This window comes from Carassius carassius, chromosome 37 (genome assembly GCF_963082965.1).
Source record: "Carassius carassius chromosome 37, fCarCar2.1, whole genome shotgun sequence".
Classification (NCBI taxonomy): domain Eukaryota; kingdom Metazoa; phylum Chordata; class Actinopteri; order Cypriniformes; family Cyprinidae; genus Carassius; species Carassius carassius.
The window spans coordinates 10,649,264-10,668,149 of NC_081791.1; the positions used below are offsets into that span (position 1 = coordinate 10,649,264).

The following is an 18,886-nucleotide window of genomic DNA, read 5'->3' on the forward strand; positions in this document are numbered from 1 at the left end:
TTCGGTCAGAAGGTGGCGCTGTTGTTCATAAAGTCTCTCGCTCCAGTCTCTAGCTATCATTCTGCTGATTTGCTGGACCCAGCGCTGGCTGGACACGCTGAATGTAAATCTAGCCGCAAACAACATCTCTCTCTTTCTCTGTATGGCTGTGAATCCAGCGAGGTGAGCTTGGCTCAGGAGGAGCACTGTCTGGGTTTGCGCGCAGTTTGCAGACACATTTGCGAGGAAGCCGTGCTGGAATATATTCAAGGGGTGAAGAACCGAAGGAGAAAGGGCGAAACCCTCCTACACAGCCTGCGCTTTCTTCCCTATCTTTCTCTCTTTCTCTTTCTCTTTCTCTTTCTCTGGACGCACAGACTTGGGCAAAATGGTTTTCCCGAAATCTCAGTGACTGCGATGTCAGCAGCTCGTGGAGCACAGACTGAAGAAATACACGAACTGAGAGAAGAAAAAAACACGTTACTCGGGTAAAGTAGAACATTTTATATATTAAATTTGGCGTTTTGTAATAAGAATTGTTCCGCCTGCTCATTGTTTCACCTTGCATGGCTTTCAGGTTCACCCATAATTCATTCTCATGTATTGCTGCATTAGAATTCACAGTGAATCCGTGTTTGAAGCAGCAGATGCTTTAATCAGCAGGTCCGATATTAGTTCACCCATCAGCTCGTGTTGGTTTACTGTTAAACAGCGTGTGCTGAATGATGCTGATTGACAGGGCTGGATTTGACAGACACGGATATAAGGAGCTCTGCAGCAGTGAAGTTCAGGCAGAGCTTCAGCTGCGCATCTACTGCAGAAATGCACAGGTGCTCTGCTGGTGTGTCAGGAAAACCCCTGGAGAGAGCCTGACATTCAGAACAAAGGTGCCTATTCCTTTACATTACAATGTCCTGGTTACACTAATCGCATTTTATATTAGCCATAATAATCTTATTAGATTAGCCTATATATAATAATATATACTACACCGTATAAAGCAGTAACCTTCATGCCTTAAAAGATCCATTTCTACCTGATTCAACCCCCCCCCCCCCAAATATAGTTTTGTTGGTATAAATGTATTGACTGTATTAGTTTATTTAGTTATGTGAAGTTATAGTCATTTTAGTGTATGTAGTATTGGCTGATTTAGTGATGCTAAATCATATTAAAACCATGTCATTAACATTTTACACACACACACACACACACAATATGTATTTTCCTAAACATGCATAGTTCATGCATTCATCAGTAAACCACTTTAAAGTTCCAGAAAGGAGGTTAATGGACAGTGTAGCTTTGTGAAGTTCTTGAAAAGTAGTTGAGTGAGCACTTAAAAAAAAAACATAAAAAAGAAAAACCCATAATAGTCCTTGCAAGAATGTCATTTTTACCAAATACATTTCTAAATGTACTGTTAGCTTTTGTGTAAAGTGTATTTACAAGTAGCTCAGCACGGTACGGTAACTATATCCATAAAGTAGGCTCCATGTTGGGTTCTTCTTAATCACGTAATATGAATAATGTAAAGAACAGCATACATTTATTTAAAATGCCTGTTTGTGTTTCCTGAGAGTGTGGTGATATTGTATCAGCGAGGCATTTTATGTTTATTATGCATCTCATATGATGTAACACTGCTCTGTGGTTAAACTGATATCATGCTCTCTTCGAGAGCGACCACTTCCTCCAGAAATGATACTTGTAATATGGCTTTGCATTTTTAATGTGAACTTTTAGTTTTTAATTTCACATGAATTATTCATCTGAAGTATGCATGCAATATGAGAATCCCATGGAGTCAAGAGAAGTCAAGAAATGTCCCTCACTTTCCGCACCGCTTAGAAGTGCCAAGTGTCCTTTCATCTCGCAGCCACAGATTTAATATGAATCCGTGATAAAATTCAGCCGAGGACTTTATTGCTCATGCACATGAAACATGCATTCTGCATTGCATGTGAGGAGAGGCTGAGATTTAATGCAGCATTTTGCTCATTTCATTCCACACGTGTTGTGTAAAAAAATAAAATAAATCTGTGGACCTTTAATAATACTGAAGCTGTGAAATGAAGTCATTCATCGCCACAGACAACTTGCGTAAAATTCTCACCATGGAGAATCTTTAAATGACCTGCTTTATATATGTGCGCTCCCCTCAATTTATTCACGGCAAGAACTAAATTGCATTTCAAATAATCTCTTGCGGAGTCTTTATGGCACAAACACAAGTAATTCTAGGTATCTGTTAGCATAAATGCCCTTGTGGGTTGACATTTTAAAAAAACGGCGTTGTTCTTAAAACTCCTCGTGCACAGGGAGCATCCATGATGAGACTTATTAGTCGTCTAGTCATGTAGGAGTGGGAAGAATTCTGTGTCCTGAGACCTCTCTCCGGAGCTGCCATTCGTTATCCTAATGAGTGTCTCCGACTTTGGGCTTAAGGACAAATAAATTATAAATTAATAATTAATTACAAATAAATTAAGGACAAACGCATGCCTACTCTAATTACAACAGATCAGCACTTAACAACACAATGTCACAGAAAAATCCTGAAAGACACTTTTTTTTTAATTTCACGATTTTATAATTTACAAAATATGGGTTGTTATAAGTACCTTAATTTTTGGCTAAAAGAATTTTGTTTGTCAGTAAAAAACACTTTAATAGCTCTTCTAATTTGCAGAAATTATTTTTAAATGGATTTTGTAGCTTTGCAAAGTTCTTGGAAAGAACTAAATAAGGCCAGTACTTAGGAAAGAAAGAGAGGAAGGATAAAAACATAATAGTCCTTGACAGAATGCATTTTTAATGAAAATAAGTTTCTGAATCATGTACACATTTGTCTGATGTACTCTCATTGATTTCAAAAGCAGGAAAACTCGGTTAACCCTGTAAAGTTTTTTTTTTAATGGAACAGTTTAATGAACCTTTTGTCAAAATATTAATATATGTATCAAATATGATACATCAGACTTTTATATAGTATTATATTGAGAGTATGGAACAAATGCCTTCAGGTGCCCAAACTGAGTAAAATATGCATATATACTATTTGATACAGTTGCTTATATTAATATGACCAAAAGTCAGATTCAATTCTTGCAGAAAATGCACAGAAATATCAGGTGCCATTCTATTTCCTAATATTTAAATGATTCTGCTCTGTAGTTTGTATTGTGGGAGTCAAAACATATTTAAGTAAGCTACAATGCAATGGTGATTGAGAGATGAAACAATAAATATTCATGCTTTTATCTAAAAATGATATATAGTTAATCAAGGAAGCCTAATGCTTCAGTTCAGTAGATGTTCGTTTTGAGATTAGAATATAAAAGTTATTCTTGTGGTTAGTTAAATCATTGAACATTTCACAGCAAGATCATGACCTGAAGGGGAACATTTTTAGATTTACAGTAAAAGGCTTTTATCCTGCTAAAAAAGTATAAACTATCAACAGACAACAGAAGATGTATAGTAGATTGTGTACAACAGGTTTTTCATCATGGTTTTGATCATGTTGATCGTTTATTGGCCTTAGAAATTCACATATCAAATCAGTTTTTTTTTACGTCGCCGTGACTGAAGTACACAAAAATGTTAATCTCATGCATCGCTCTTGTTTTATAACTCGTAGAGTTTTGTGTTGTTCCTAGAAACGGTTTGCATTCATCCGCCCTCTCTCAATTGCTAGATTGGTCATCTCACCTGTTACTAAATCCAATCCAGCTGCTCGCCAACTGTTCATCAAACATTTATTCATAATTTAAAAAGGAAAAAACAGACATCACGAAGGAAAACAGACTTCACCCGTTACAGTAATGCAATAATGTGAACATTTATCTCAAATCTCGCTGGTATCAGCGGCGGCACACGGCTGTTTCTCTGTCGGGAATGGTTTTGATAAGCTGTCTTCGATGCATTTGCTTAAACTAACATGTCACTATAAGATGCAGTTGTCATTTGTTTTGATGTAAAGTGCCTACAGGCAAAGGGACCGAGTGAATGATGATTATCACAAATCTGGCGCCTCTCGCTTCCCTCGCCGCTGCCGCCAGCCTCATCTGCTATTTTGATGATGTGCTCCGGTTCCCGTAGAGGCCACTCTCTGGTTCCAGAAAAAGAGAAAGCAATTGATAGGCTGTTATTAATGGCTTTGTGTTTCAGAGTGAAAGCTTCACTCGTCACCACCTGAGATTAATATTGCCACGTCCACTTCAACTGTGCCTCAACGACGGGCCTTCCTCATCGCTGTATATCTCTCCATTTGTTGGGTTTCAGTTTGACAGTTGGTGATAGTAGGTCACTAGGTCTGACCGATAGATTTTTATATCCTATATCCTGTGTAGTATATAAGGCTTTTCTAGATAGATAGATAGATAGATAGATAGATAGATAGATAGATAGATAGATAGATAGATAGATAGATAGATAGATAGATAGATAGATAGATAGATAGATAGATAGATAGATAGATAGATAGATAGATAGAATGATACTTCACAAATCACTTTATTAAGCCTTGCCACTTGCCACTTTAACCATTCAAAAAACTTTAAAGCATTCAAACACAAGACGCGGAAAAGCTGAACTGAGCAGCTGGTTACTCGCGCTGTGCTCGGTGCGCACTCGGAGAGAGAGCCGCGTCTCACAGACAGCAACACTAAACTGAGCTCTCCTTTGCGGAATTGCTAATGCAAACTTTTCACACCACAGACTAAACACAATTAATCATTGCTTGGTAATTGGCCAACAAAGTATTGACATTTGTATGAAGTTTTGTTTGATAGAAAGATATGTAATGGATTACAATCAAAGTTTTTAGAATTTGTTCTGACAGTTTAACTCTGAGTTCTTGTCATATTTTATTACCATTTTCTAAACTATAGCAAATAAACTGATAATGTGAGAAATGTTGAAGGTGTCTGAATAAATTTTGGTTTGACTGTATGTTTAATTTTTACAGTGCTATTTTACATTTAATTATTCGGTTTCTGTACCTGGACACTTACAAACTTGAAAAAACTTAAACACTGTGTAAATAGCACAAACAAATAAACAGAACGAACATACAAATTAAACACTTTCAAACAGGGCCCACTGGTACAACCTGCACCGGGGCCACGCTGACCCCAGCTATGGCCCTGCTTACAGTACAAACCTTGTCAGTGAACTATGATACACTCCGATAGAGCAGCTCATAGATGGAATAGTGTTTCTCAAAATAGTATGATTGAGAGTCATCTACTCGATCTATGGAAACAATACTGGAGCGCTCTGGGGAAAAAACAGAGAACTCAGTCTCATACGAGAGGAGAACTCCGGGCTCAGAATAGCCCGCTCATAGGCGACCCTTTTTTGGAAAAAGGGGAGCGCTGCTAAATTACCACGAGAATCCCCCAAATAGCCCATCATGCTGAGGGAAGCGATGCTTGAGGTGTATAAATAAATACACACTGGCTGAATGGAGCCCAAGGAACCAAGGTCTAATCATCTCAAGAAAGGGAACGAAGCGGAGTGCGTAACCCTTATCGTACAAGATTTCAGAAAGTTTGTGTGCAAACTTACCACTTGTGGATTTTAGAAAGTGCGCAAAGTGTTCACGTGCACACTGACCACCATGTGGTTTTGAGAAAGTACACAAAGCTTAGCATGTGTACTTAAAGGTTCCTAAGCATCGCAGAGGTGCTGAATCTCACGAGAGAGGCAAGCTCAATTTTACAAACCTCGGGCGAGGGGAGCATCACCTGAGGCAGCATATACAAGAAGACTTCTGTAACTGCCACCTCCACTTCCCTGTAGATGTAACAGCACTCCTAAGCGGCCAGGAGACCCCTCGGGGTGACCTGGCCAGACATCCATGAAATTCCCTGCAGTGCTGTGCCAGGCCTGATGATCAAGGAGGCTCCCTCAGAAACCTGTGATCTCAGCCGCCTAATACCGGAACATGAAGCTGGATGGCTGCTGCTGGCGAGTGTTTAGTAAACACTGTAACTGAGCTCTGCAAAGGAAACTCACAGAGTTTATTAGCAGACACGTAACCACCAGCAATTAAATACACATAAGTATATACAGAGAGGGTTACATTTACTCACCCACCCTCCTGCGCCGGAGCCCCGCTCAAGGGGCGCATCCTTTTAGTCTGGACCATCAGTCAGGTGGTTGCTATGAACATACAACCATAAAAACATTATAGGTCCAGCATAGGAGACTGTTATGCGAGAGGTTTCCACCTAACCTCGATCAGGTGGAGAGCTGGTGGTTACAGGGGATCTAGGAAGGGGAAGATAAAAGCAGAAGTTAACCCTCTGAAGCCGATTAACGCATATACGCATTATGAGGCTATTTTCTCCTGATAACCTCTTAGACTCCAGAGGGTTAAAAATCCCCAAAGGGAACGTGTAGATACCTCGGTATCACTCCAATTCGGACAAGAAAGCTGCCTCATCTAGATCATACCCCTTAGGTTCTGCTTACCTCCTCGTGACCCACGATTCCTCTAACCCCTGCCCGCAGGTGGGGGAGGAGCGCGAGTTGCGACACTAGCCTTCCGTGCCCATCTTTGATCCTCAGATCGAGACAGGCCAGGACCCCTATGTTGTTCGGGCTCAGACCTGGACCTTCGTGGAAAGAAGGATCTGAAAGCAGCAGACCGCGCCTTCGTCTCCCTGAACTTCTCAAATCGCAGTCTCAACGGAAATACCGAAAAGTTCAGAAGGCGAAACCTGAACATCGAGCAGAAAGCATTTTCTTTCCTCCCGATGTCTGCCATGTTCATCCACAGATGTCTCTCCGCTGCCACCATGGCCGCCATAGTCCTGCCCATGACGGAGGCGGCCTGCTTGGTAGCACGGAGAGAGTTCCGTGGTGCGGCGCAGCTCAGCTACCTGATCAGAAAAAGGCCCCTGCCTCTATCCAGGCCTTGCCATTTAAGCGAGATGATTTTCTGAAGGGGCTTAGATGGCAAGGAGGGAGATTAAGAGAGGATGTTTCCCCTGCAGAAAGAAAACATTTTCACAGATAAAAATTTTATAAATTATTTATAAGATTTTTAGCTCTTTTTACAGGGGGCATTCCCTCCTAACCGCTGTCGAGCATCACCTCGATGTTGGCAGATTACTTTCATGCCGAAACCGATGGATGCGAGAAGAAAACGGCATCTTTCCTTTATTTTTAATCTCTGAATGGAGATCATGCACAAATGAAAGGCTCACCTGAGCTGGAGGGCTATGGTCAAAAGGTAATTTTCGCTCAATAACCTCCAACAGCTCTACATACGCAGGGCAGGAGAATTGAGAAGGCTCAGCCTCAGCTTCTTCACCATCCTCAAATATCTCCTGCTTTTCCTGGGTAAAAACCCAGCAGAGCACTAACCTCAGTATCAGAAAGTGTTAAAGATATAACATCATCCTCCCGAGGCTCTCTCTCGTCCGCCGCCCTTTTTTTTTTTCTTTTTTTTTTTTACAAGCGCGAAAGGGAAAGTCACTCTTTAAACCATTCAGACAGATCCACCTGTATTCTCACGAGCTCATTTTCTTCCTCGCCTCAGCGCGAATAGATCCTGAACCGCAGGAAGCAGATGGCTGCCTTTTTTTCTTTTTTTTTTTCAGAAGAGAGACAAACGAGAGTGGAGCTTTTTCCATTGAAAAAATGCTCACAATGCACGCAGATTGCCTCCTCAAAGACATCACGTGCGTGCTCTTCACCCAAACAAATGACGCAAAGATCGCGTGTGTCATCGGGTGTCAAATAATGCCGACACGGATGCACACATCGTCTAAACGCTTGCTAGTTGTCGCCATGATAAACAAAGATTGCCCTTACTGGTTCTTTCAGATGCATGCTTCAAACAAAACAGTCAGTGAAGATGAAGAAGATAATGCTCTCCCGGTGCTGATTCATAGTCGCGCCGGCAGTGCATCGGAGGCTGTCGCTGGCCAACAAGTTGGTGTTTTTTCAATGTATGCTTCAGACACGGGTCACGACGAGGTTTTCCCCAAAGCGCCCCCTAGAGGACGCAGTTCGAAGTTCTCTCGAAAGGGAACTATAACATATAGATGCATGAGACATATGCATACTTAATAAGACACTATAATATACAAATGTAAATGCAAAGGAACTGTTGTACATGACCTTAAATGCTGTCAGATTATTAATCATAACCAGAGTAGGACTGTGCATGTCAACACATTAAACTTGAACATCAGTTTTAGCCAATATAGATTGGTTTATTATTTCATTCAGTTTCTAGCATTAAATTCCATTTCTAAAAAATGATATATTGCTGTTCGGTGTCATTTTGTGACTGATTTCAGAAGCTTAAAAAATAAATAAAATAAAAAATCCCACCTGATGCCATTTATATGTGTGTCGTTACATAAGGAACATAATAGATATTCATCTCTTGTTTCAGGCTCATTTCACGTGTCATCCACCCTGTAAAGTAATGAAAGAAATGAATACAAATATAACATCTGTCCCGCTAAACTGCGCTCAACAGCTTCGTAATTGAAAAAATCAGTCAGGCCGGCCAGCGACACAATAATCGCTCTTATACCCCGCAGAGGATCATCAAAACATAAACCAGCAAGATCACACAGAACAAAGTGTTGTGCCATGAAGACGCCAGCTAACTAACCTATAAATGCAACGTTATGGGGCAGTAACAGATATATTTGTCACAAATAGACTGTCTGTCTGTGTTGCTTATTAGAATTCTTCTTTTTGTCTTAATATCTCTGATATTTCAGTTATCTGAAGCACTTCAGGGCATCGTAATGCATTTTGTTACACTTGCTATTGACAGAATATTGTCCTCAGGAGAGAAGAAAACTAAAAGTCAATTTATTGCTACACTTGAAAATTGTTTTCATTACATTCTGTATCTCAGCTATATCAGCGTGGTTTGAGGGTTGCATTTGGGTAAAAATCTGAAATAGTGTTCCCTTTCGAGAGTACTCTCGTACTGCGTAAGCTAGCTTACGCTATGGGAAAAGGTCCCCTTTTCTCGAGAATATGAAGCCAAAAATTATCCTTAATTTTTAAATAATGTAAAACGCAGTGCTGCAGCACAGCAGACCCAAGCGAAGCGGCTCGCGCGCTTATTGGCTGTGCTGCGGCAACTGCAGCAACCTATGGTGAGGCGGCGGAGAGTAACGAACCAATGGGGGCGCTTCGCGCCCATTGGACGTCAGAGCGCGCCAAAATAGGCGTGGCTGGAACTATATAAGCCACCGCTTCACCATAGGGATCAGATTTCATCTCCTTCAGCGATCTCACCTGCACTTCGCTGTCTTCTCCGGAGAAGCCTCTACACGCCGTCGAAAAGCCTCTCAGCGGGATAGCACTGCAACGCAGATCTGAGGACGCCGGCTCGTGCTTCATCTCGACGCCGCCTTCAGCACTCGCTTCCTGCTGCGCCATCCGGCGTGACTATATCCTTTTCAAAGCTAGTGTGTTTGCCGCTGCATCACACTTTTTTCCTCCAGAATTCGAGGCGTTGTTTCAAATGCCTCGGGCCTGCGCTTCCTGCCGAGGCCCTCTGCCCAGTGAGGACCGCCACATCATCTGTGTCTCCTGCCTGGGCCGCGAGCATGCTGAGAGCGCACTCTTCAAGGGCGGCTGCCCTGAGTGCGACGACATGGCTATATCGACCCTGCGGGCTCGATTAGCTCAAACCAGCCACGATGCTCCACCCGCTCCGCCTCTTCTCTCTCAAGTGCCGCGTAAGAAACGCCGCGATCAGAGAATGCCTGAGCATACTGCTACACGCGAGCTCACGCCGGAACACTCCCCGCGTGCCTCGCCCGCTCTCTCTCCTTCGCCTGTCCTCTTCGTGGACGAGCAGCGCCAGTCCCTGCTCACCAGCGCCCCCTTCTCCTTCGGAGCGCCTGAGGCGGAAGAGGACAGACACGACAGCCTTTCTCTCGCCGCGTCCAGTAGTGAGGAATGGTCGGGCTCCATTGCGGACCCCCCCCCCCCCTCTACAGCACCCAGCTGCACCGGACAACGCACCGATATCGACGCGGAGCTTACTCGCGTGCTTACAAGGGCTGTCAGCGACCTTCAGCTCGACTGGTCTCCTCCAGGCGAGCCCGCTAAAAGCAGGCTGGATGAATGGTTCCTGCAGGGGCGCCCTTCGGCCCCTCCGCAAAGAAACGCCCCCTTCTTCCCGGAAGTTCACAATGAACTCACAAAGTCGTGGAAAGCCCCATTCTCCGCACGCTTGAAGACTTCTGTCTCGTCAGCGCTCTCCTCTGTCGACGGCGCCCGAGACCACGGTTACGAGAGCCTCCCCCCTCTCGAGGAGGCTACTGCTGCACACCTCTGCCCGCCCTCAGCCGCTGGATGGCGGTCGAAGCCTGTGCATCCATCCAAGCCGTGCCGCACCACCTCAGCTCTCGCTGGCCGAGCTTACACCTCCGCTGGTCAAGCTGCTTCGGCTCTACACACCATGGCTGTGCTGCAGGTTTTTCAGGCCAGACTTCTCCGTAACCTGGACGAGTCTGCCCCAGATACCTATGACTTTAAAGATCTCCGCAGCGCTACTGATCTAGCCCTGCGTGCGACAAAGACCACAGCACAAGCGATCGGCCGAAGCATGGCAAGCCTCGCTGTTTTAGAGCGACACCTCTGGCTCACGCTCACGGAGATGAAAGACGCCGACAAATCCGCCTTTCTCGACTCTCCTATCTCGCCTTCCGGCCTCTTTGGCCAGTCGGTTAAGGGTTTCGCTGAACGCTTCACTGAGGCTCAGAAAACGTCACAGGCAATGAGACACTTCCTGCCGAAACGCTCTAGCTCTGCTGCGGGACGCCGTAGAAATGCGCCGCCCCCTCAGACCTCGAAGCCATCGCAGCCAGACTTACAGTCTCGCCCAGCGACCAAAACCCAGCACCGCTCTCGCTCTACGAGCCGCAAACCGCCAGAGAGACGGGGACCTCGGCCCAGGATTGTGCTGAACCCCGAGCCTCCGAAGCCCTCCTGACCTTCGGGCTGAAAAGACCGTGGTTAAGTCCCGCTGCGGCCGGACCACCACACAAGAAACCTCACATGCTTCCTCCAATCCCCTCACTAAAGGCGGTTGGAGATGTCTATACTGCAGTAAACGAGCCTGTTACAATGCACGCACGCCTGCACACAAACGCCGTTTTCACGGCGACCTCAATAAAGCACAAAAAGAGCTTTTTCTATGTAGGCAGTGTGCCCACTACACAGTACGCACCCCTACATGTATACACACTCCCCCAAGTGTCACAAAGACTCACTCGGGTCTCCTTTCATGCCCACCTTCCCGCTCGCGCCGGAGGTGCTCTAAATGTAGCGCGCGTGCCCACTTCTCAGTGCGCAACCCTACAGATAAGCGCTGTCACCACAGTGTCACAAGCACAGCATACTCGAGCTACTGGTCCCCTCATAACAGGCGGCCAGTGCCCGAAGCACATTCAACCCATAGCCGCACGAGCCGCTGCATGGCAGGCCATCCCCGGCATATCAAATTGGGTTTTGAATATAATAAAACGAGGTTACTCGCTCCAGTTCGCTCGCAGACCGCCGCGCTTTCGCGCCGTGGTCGAAACGAAAGTGAAAAGCGAAATGACACACGTCCTTCGCGCCGAACTGATAAACCTTCTTGCAAAAGGGGCGATAGAAACTGTCCCCCCTGCGCAGCGCGAGTCAGGCTTTTACAGCCGCTACTTCCTCGTACCAAAAAAGGATTGGCGGTCTCAGACCCATCCTAGATCTCAGACGTTTGAACAAAGCGCTTATGACGCGATCGTTCAAAATGTTAACTACCAAACAAATACTCGCGCAAATTCGCCCGAGGGATTGGTTTTTCTCAGTGGATCTGAAAGACGCTTACTTTCACATTCAAATAGCACCCCATCACAGGCCATTCTTGAGATTCGCCTTCGAGGGGCAGACTTATCAGTACATGGTTCTTCCATTCGGCCTCTCCGTAGCGCCCCGTACGTTTACACGGTGCATGGATGCCGCTCTCGCACCCCTGAGAATGCGGGGAGTGCGAGTATTGAACTACCTCGACGACTGGCTAGTTTTAGCCCATTCCGAGGAACTACTGACGACACACAGATCCTGGATCCTCAGCCATTTAGAATGCCTGGGTCTCACGATCAACACTGTTAAGAGCGCTCTGTCTCCCAGCCAGAGGATTTCCTTTTTGGGGATAGACATAGACTCTGTGACATGTACAGCGCGTCTGACGTCACAGCGCGCTCTCACTATTCAGCATTTTGCCGTGTCGTTCAAAGCCGGGTCTCTTTACCCGCTCAAACGATTTCAGGAAATGCTAGGTCTGATGGCATCAGCCTCTGCGGTTCTCAAACTGGGCCTGCTGCGCATGCGCCCACTACAGCGCTGGCTGAGAGACCGTGTTCCAGCGCGCGCCTGGATTTCCGGCCGCGCGCGCATCAGGGTGACCCACGGCTGCATCACAGCTCTGGCCCCTTGGAAAATAGCCAACTGGTATCAGTTAGGCGTAAGCACGGGCGCTGTCTCGAAATGGAAAGTAGTCTCGACAGATGAATCCAACCTCGGTTGGGGCGCCCTGTACGAGGGCAGGTCTGCCTCCGGCCTCTGGTCGAGCCCGGAGCGACTGTTACACATAAACTGTCTGGAGATGATAGCGGTCGAACTATCCCTGAAAGCTTTCCTCCCATTTTTAAAGGGCCACCACGTTCTGGTCAGATCTGCTCTGGCATCCCCACCCCGAACTTTGGGCCCTTCATGTATGGCCCCTCAACGGGTACCCGGGAACCTCCCTGAGGGAGTGTTAAAGACCATTACGGAAGCCAGAGCGCCCTCAACCAGGCGCCTATACGCGCAGAAATGGTCAGTGTTCTCCACCTGGTGCGGGACACGGAACCTAGACCCTCACTTATGTGACGTGACGGAGATACTCTCCTTCCTACAGGAGCGTTTAGATGCGGGCAGATCCCCGTCTACGCTCAAAGTGTATGTGGCAGCCATTGCAGCTTCTCATGCTCCGGTGGCCGGCCTATCACTGGGAAAAAACGAACTGGTCATTCGTTTCCTTAAGGGAGCTCGTCGGATGAACCCTCCCCGACCCCCTTCAATCCCTTCCTGGGACCTGTCTACGGTCCTAGAGGCCTTAAAGGGCCCCCCTTTTGAACCGCTTCAGTCTGTCGATATGAAGCTTCTTTCGTTCAAAACCGCTTTTCTACTGGCTCTGGCCTCAGTCAAGCGAGTGGGGGATTTACATGCGCTATCTGTAAGCGCTGACTGTCTCGAGTTTGGGCCTAATGACTCCAGAGTCATTCTCAGACCAAGACACGGCTATGTCCCCAAGGTGCTCTCAACACCGTTCAGAGCGCAGGTCATCTCGCTGTCAGCCCTTTCCTCGCAAAGCGACGAAAGCAACGCGAGCTTCATCTGCCCCGTCAGGGCTCTTAAAACCTATATTGCGCGCTCCGCCTTATTCAGGAGGTCGGACCAGCTCTTCATATGCTTTGGTGGGCGCACCCGAGGTCTCGCCACCACGAAGCAAAGCCTATCGCGATGGATAGTAGACACTATCTCGCTGGCTTACAAATCTAAGGGCCTTCACTGCCCGTTCGGCATCAGAGCCCATTCCACCCGTATCGTCATGGGCGTGGTCCTGCGGGATACCACTGGATGATATCTGTGCGGCGGCAGGCTGGGCCTCTCCGTCCACATTTATTAGATTCTATAATCTGCAAGTCCCTGCCCTGCAGGCCAGGGTACTTTCTATATAGACGTGCTAAGCCTTATCACGTCCCCCTTTTTTCGTTCCCTATATAAAGCTCACTAAGGTTGGCTGTTGGGACTGGGATTTCTCCTGCTATAAAGCCCCGAGCTCTCGCCTCGGGCTGTGACAGGTCGAAGTTCCCGAGCACGCACGGCGTTTTACATTGTGTTCCCATAGCGTAAGCTAGCTTACGCAGTACGAGAGTACTCTCGAAAGGGAACGTACTCGGTTACTAACGTAACCTCGGTTCCCTGAGATGAGGGAACGAGTACTGCGTAACCTGCCGTGCTATGTGCTCGGACCGGGTGATCGCTTCAGTCGATTTAAAACCTGATCCCTATGGTGAAGCGGTGGCTTATATAGTTCCAGCCACGCCTATTTTGGCGCGCTCTGACGTCCAATGGGCGCGAAGCGCCCCCATTGGTTCGTTACTCTCCGCCGCCTCACCATAGGTTGCTGCAGTTGCCGCAGCACAGCCAATAAGCGTGCGAGCCGCTTCGCTTGGGTCTGCTGTGCTGCAGCACTGCGTTTTACATTATTTAAAAATTAAGGATAATTTTTGGCTTCATATTCTCGAGAAAAGGGGACCTTTTCCCATAGCGTAAGCTAGCTTACGCAGTACTCGTTCCCTCATCTCAGGGAACCGAGGTTACGTTAGTAACCGAGTACGTTTATTTTGTTGGCTGATTTTTTTTGTCTTAATTTTAGTCTTAGTCCTATGTAAAATTGTCTATTTTTAGCATACTTTGACAACCTGTCCTATTTTTTTTTTTTGTCTTAGCCAAGTTTTATTTGTCTAAAAGTCTAGTTTAGGCTAGTTTTAATAAATGAAAACTTCATATTTTAGTCATGCTGTATAGTTAAACTGATAATCACAATTATTTTCAATCGTAATCATAACTTATGTTTTCTATTAAAACAACAGTTTTCTATTGTTTATTTTTTACAAAAGTGAATTGCAACTTTTATATCACAATTCAGACTTCTTTCTCGCAATTCAGACTTTTTTTCTTAAATAAAAAAGAAAAAGATGTTAAAGAAAAAAATACTTTTATTCGTAAGTGCATTTATGCAGCAACCAAGATCGCAAACAAAAGAGCCAAGATCCATGTGTGGATTTATTCATCACTGAGAAGGTTTGATTGCAGATTTAGTCACAGCAGTCATGTGAAGGAACACAGTGTTCTCATGGTTGCCAGGTTGTGAAGATTAAGTAATTCATGGGGCAGGAATTACATACAAAATGTATCCTTTTTAAGAGGAAAGCTCTGATTGGGGGATTTAATATCATGAAATCTGGCAACCCTTAGCATGAAAACTTATGGGGGCTTGCTAAAAAAATTCTATATCATTTTGTTTCCTCTTTCTGATGAAGAAAACATCACTTTTTGTTTTATTCAATTGTTTTAAAGTTTTATTTTTTAAACTAAACCGTCTTTTTTCGTCAATAACATAGTCACAGTTAATGTTTTAATGATGTTGGTGTCGTCTCATCGTTGTCTCATTTTAGCCGCGAAAAAGGTGGTCAACAAACATTTTTCGACAATTTTCGTTAATGAAAATCGCACTAATCTGGACACATATACTGTACATTCAAACGAGTGTTTTTGTATTGACCTGTAATTATGTTTAGTCAAGGAACAAGCAAACATAATCAAGGAATCAGTGAGTTGTTTGTAATGGGCTGGAGATGGCTCTTTGAAGCAGTCTTCGCTTCAGAGAGTTCGAAAATTAAGCATTATTGGCGCGGCTTTACATCTTCAGGGTGTTTTATTTGGAGGGATGTTGAATTGTTTGTATTAAAAGGCATTAAATTAGGCCGCAAATAACAAAGCCCCTAATTACGCAGTGCAACTTTTCATTAATGGGAATGAACTAGACGGTTCAGTGTGATGAGAAGGTCTCACAGGCTCACTGTGTTGAGGATTTCACTTCAAGACTGCTTAGCAAGAAGAAACACGGCATGCATGTCATGCAGTGTTCTTCACACGAAATCCAGAGTATTTAAATCCCATTTTACACACTTGCTCCTGCTAAAACCAGCCTAAAACTTGAAAGATGAGGGAAATCTTTCCTGAGGCCCCACGCTCCAGCAGCTACATGAGATGGCAGTGATTATCATTCTTGGAGTGCCCTTATAAGTCTTCAGTGGCCTTGATATTACTCGGCTTTGTGCGAGCGTGTGTTTTGTGCACCAGTGAATTGTATGAAGCGCTTCTCTGAAGTGTATTATGAGAAACTTGACGGTTTTGCATCTTACATCAGAAGTTCTTAACTGGTGGGCCGCAGCCCAAAAGTGGGTCACAGGTCTATTCTGATCAAACTCTGCGGTATGTGGGTGCAAATTAATCTGCCGTTTGTCAGATTAGGCAGATGCCAACATGGACAGATTGTATGACATGCTCTAATCCTTGAAAAGCATGGACAAAACTACACAAGGTTCAAAAAATATGACCAGCATAATATTAAATATGCAGTGCTGCTAGGATAAACATGACATGTCTGGTGCCATCCAGAAATGTTTTGTGCAGTAAATTATTTGCTTCTGAGAAAAAAAAAAAAAAAAAAGGAGATATACTAATCATATTTTCAATTGCATAACAATTAGTACAGTACATGCTAAATGTAAAAATGTACATTTGTTAATATGAATATTTAATATTTAAGTAATATTAATTATATATACATTCAGTGTGTATTTATTTATTTATTTGGAATGAAAAACAGCAATGACAAATTAAAATTGCTCAAGTTACAGTAAATGCTTTTCATGTTATTACAAAAATTTTTTTTTATATTTAAATGTTATATTTTTATTTAGAAATGCTTTATATGCTTTATATATTCAAATAGAAAACTGTTTTACATTTAGAAAATTGTAATAATATTTTTATTATTTGCCTTTTTGATCTTTTCACATAATTTATGAATAATAATAATATGAATCCTAACCCCAAATTCTGAATGATAATATTGTTCTTATTTAATAATATTAATAAATGTATCTTGTTTGGTTCTATGTTGGATTGCAGTTGGAAATCAAAACACAAACCCAGTTGAGATCCATTGTTTTGGGATCTCTCTGTTCTCACATCAGCAGTACTACATCCTTCCCTCTGTCCTTTTTCACTGTCTTTGGCTCCATAAATTGATTTAAAATGTTGCTTGGCAGATTGGCACTGCAGAAAATAATCGACTGAACACCATCCAAACCCCATAACTCACTGGCTATTGTGAATAGTGTGTCATATTAAAAAAAAAACAAGCACACCCTGCAGACCATCACAGCTGTAATGTGTACATCCTGACTCATCCGAAAGGTGATGGCCAACTGGCATAGGTTAGGACATAATTTTCCCTTTAACCAGACTGAATCTTCAGACTTTTTTTTCTGCAGTAATTTTATGCTAAATGGATTGATAGAATTGATAGAATAAAATAATGTTGTTTTAAATTAAAAGTTTACCAATGCAACATCTTGCTCAGAGAGACATAAATGCTTGGAAATAAAGCTTCATGTCAAATTACTCTGAATAATTGTGATGCATGTATTTTCTGATGACTTTTTATTAACATCCACTTCAGTTTTTTGGTTAAAAAGCTACAGAACATTGCAAATTTTGCATAGGAATGATGTGTGTATGTGTATATAGTTGAATCAAGTGTCAATTTAATCAACGTTGAAGTTGTTATCATTGCTGTACCTGTAGCTCAATTGGTAGAGCATTGCCTTCTCAAGTGCAAGGTTGGGGGTTCAATTCCCCGGGAACACATGATAGGTAAAAATTGATAGCCTGAATGCACTGTAAGTTGCTTTGGATAAAAGCGTCTGCCAAATGCATAAATTTAATTAAAAATTTAACTGCTGTTAACAAAAATGTTGTCATTGTTGAATCATTTACAGTGTGTAAACAAGGAGATTTCGGATATAAAACGGTGACTCAGGAGGTAATGTTTTCTCATTAAAATCAGAGGATTTCCCATTGATTCAATACGTACAATATGTGGGAATAGAAATATGACAGTGAGGTGGCTTAATATGCCATGACATCGTGAGCAATACACTTTTCTGATTAAAATCCTATTTTAGTTTATTTATTTTTCTTTCACATATCTTCAGAGATATTTGTTCAAATTGTTGATTATAGGCTTTTTTTAATTGCAAAAATCTACTTTAGTTCCTCCATCCGATCAATATCAGTTTGCATCATGGAAAAGAGTATTGTTCTGAATTCAAGTGATCTCAATTGTGATCTTTGAAGCCACATTAGCGCTGTGATAATTTCGCCCCCTGATGCGTATTGTGAGCACACAGCAGCCACCGCTCATTACCTTATGGCTTTCTTTTGCATAAAAACTAATCTTTAGTGTTAACTGAGAAAAATAAAACTGGACTGCCCATAACAAAGTATTTCTAATTTCTCCTAATCTGGTCCTCAACAGGTCAGGTGGTTTTCTCTTGAGAGAGCAGCCGTTCGTTCACAGCGCACTGGATTCAAGTAACACTCGCCCCTGGCAGCTGAAGATGACGTTACTATGGAAACAGTTTTTGCTGCTATCAATCATGGAGTATCTTGCAGGTAAAATGAATTGGTAATTCCTTCCCTCTGTGGCTCTTGTGGTGTATTCACAACTATGTCTCTATCAACTTTAGCTTAATCTTTTCTTATGGAGAGTGTAACGATGTTATAAAGCTCAGAGTTAAAAAAGAGAAATCTGACTGTATATATATATATATATATATATATATATATATATACTGTATATCACAAGTGCTCCACAGAAAGCATGCTCTTGTTCAGCGAAGCATTGTATATGTGGTCAACCTGGTTGTTGTTGTTGGAGCATTTGTTGCTATCAGGGCATATCTTGATAATGAGTGGGATACAGTAAAAGACTCTGATGCACAGAATCAGGTTTACAGGAACAGGACGGGTTTTGGATGTGGTGGAGGGGCTTTCAATTAAGCTGTGCAGTCATTTTGAAAATGAATTGTGTTGTGTCATAGAAGGTTTTGGAGGCTTTGATACAATGTGTCCTCCAAAGAAATTGGACTAGTATGTCACAGTTATATGGGTCCGCTTCCTACAGAATCCTTTTTTTAGGGTGCTTTCACATCTCTAGTTCGGATTATTTGGTCCGAACCAAGGG

At 43.5% G+C, this 18,886-nt stretch overlaps 1 protein-coding gene across 1 annotated transcript in view; it reads left to right on the forward strand.

Moving 5' to 3' along the window:
• Positions 1-411: 411 nt before the first annotated feature.
• The window catches only part of cntn3a.2 (contactin 3a, tandem duplicate 2), an 85,309-nt gene continuing 66,834 nt past the window's right edge, over positions 412-18,886 (forward strand). The window contains exons 1-2 of the mRNA XM_059527427.1: positions 412-467; positions 18,179-18,315. Coding sequence (XP_059383410.1) covers positions 18,261-18,315 — 55 coding nt within the window. The 5' untranslated portion in view covers positions 412-467; positions 18,179-18,260. The remainder of the gene's footprint in view (positions 468-18,178; positions 18,316-18,886) is intronic.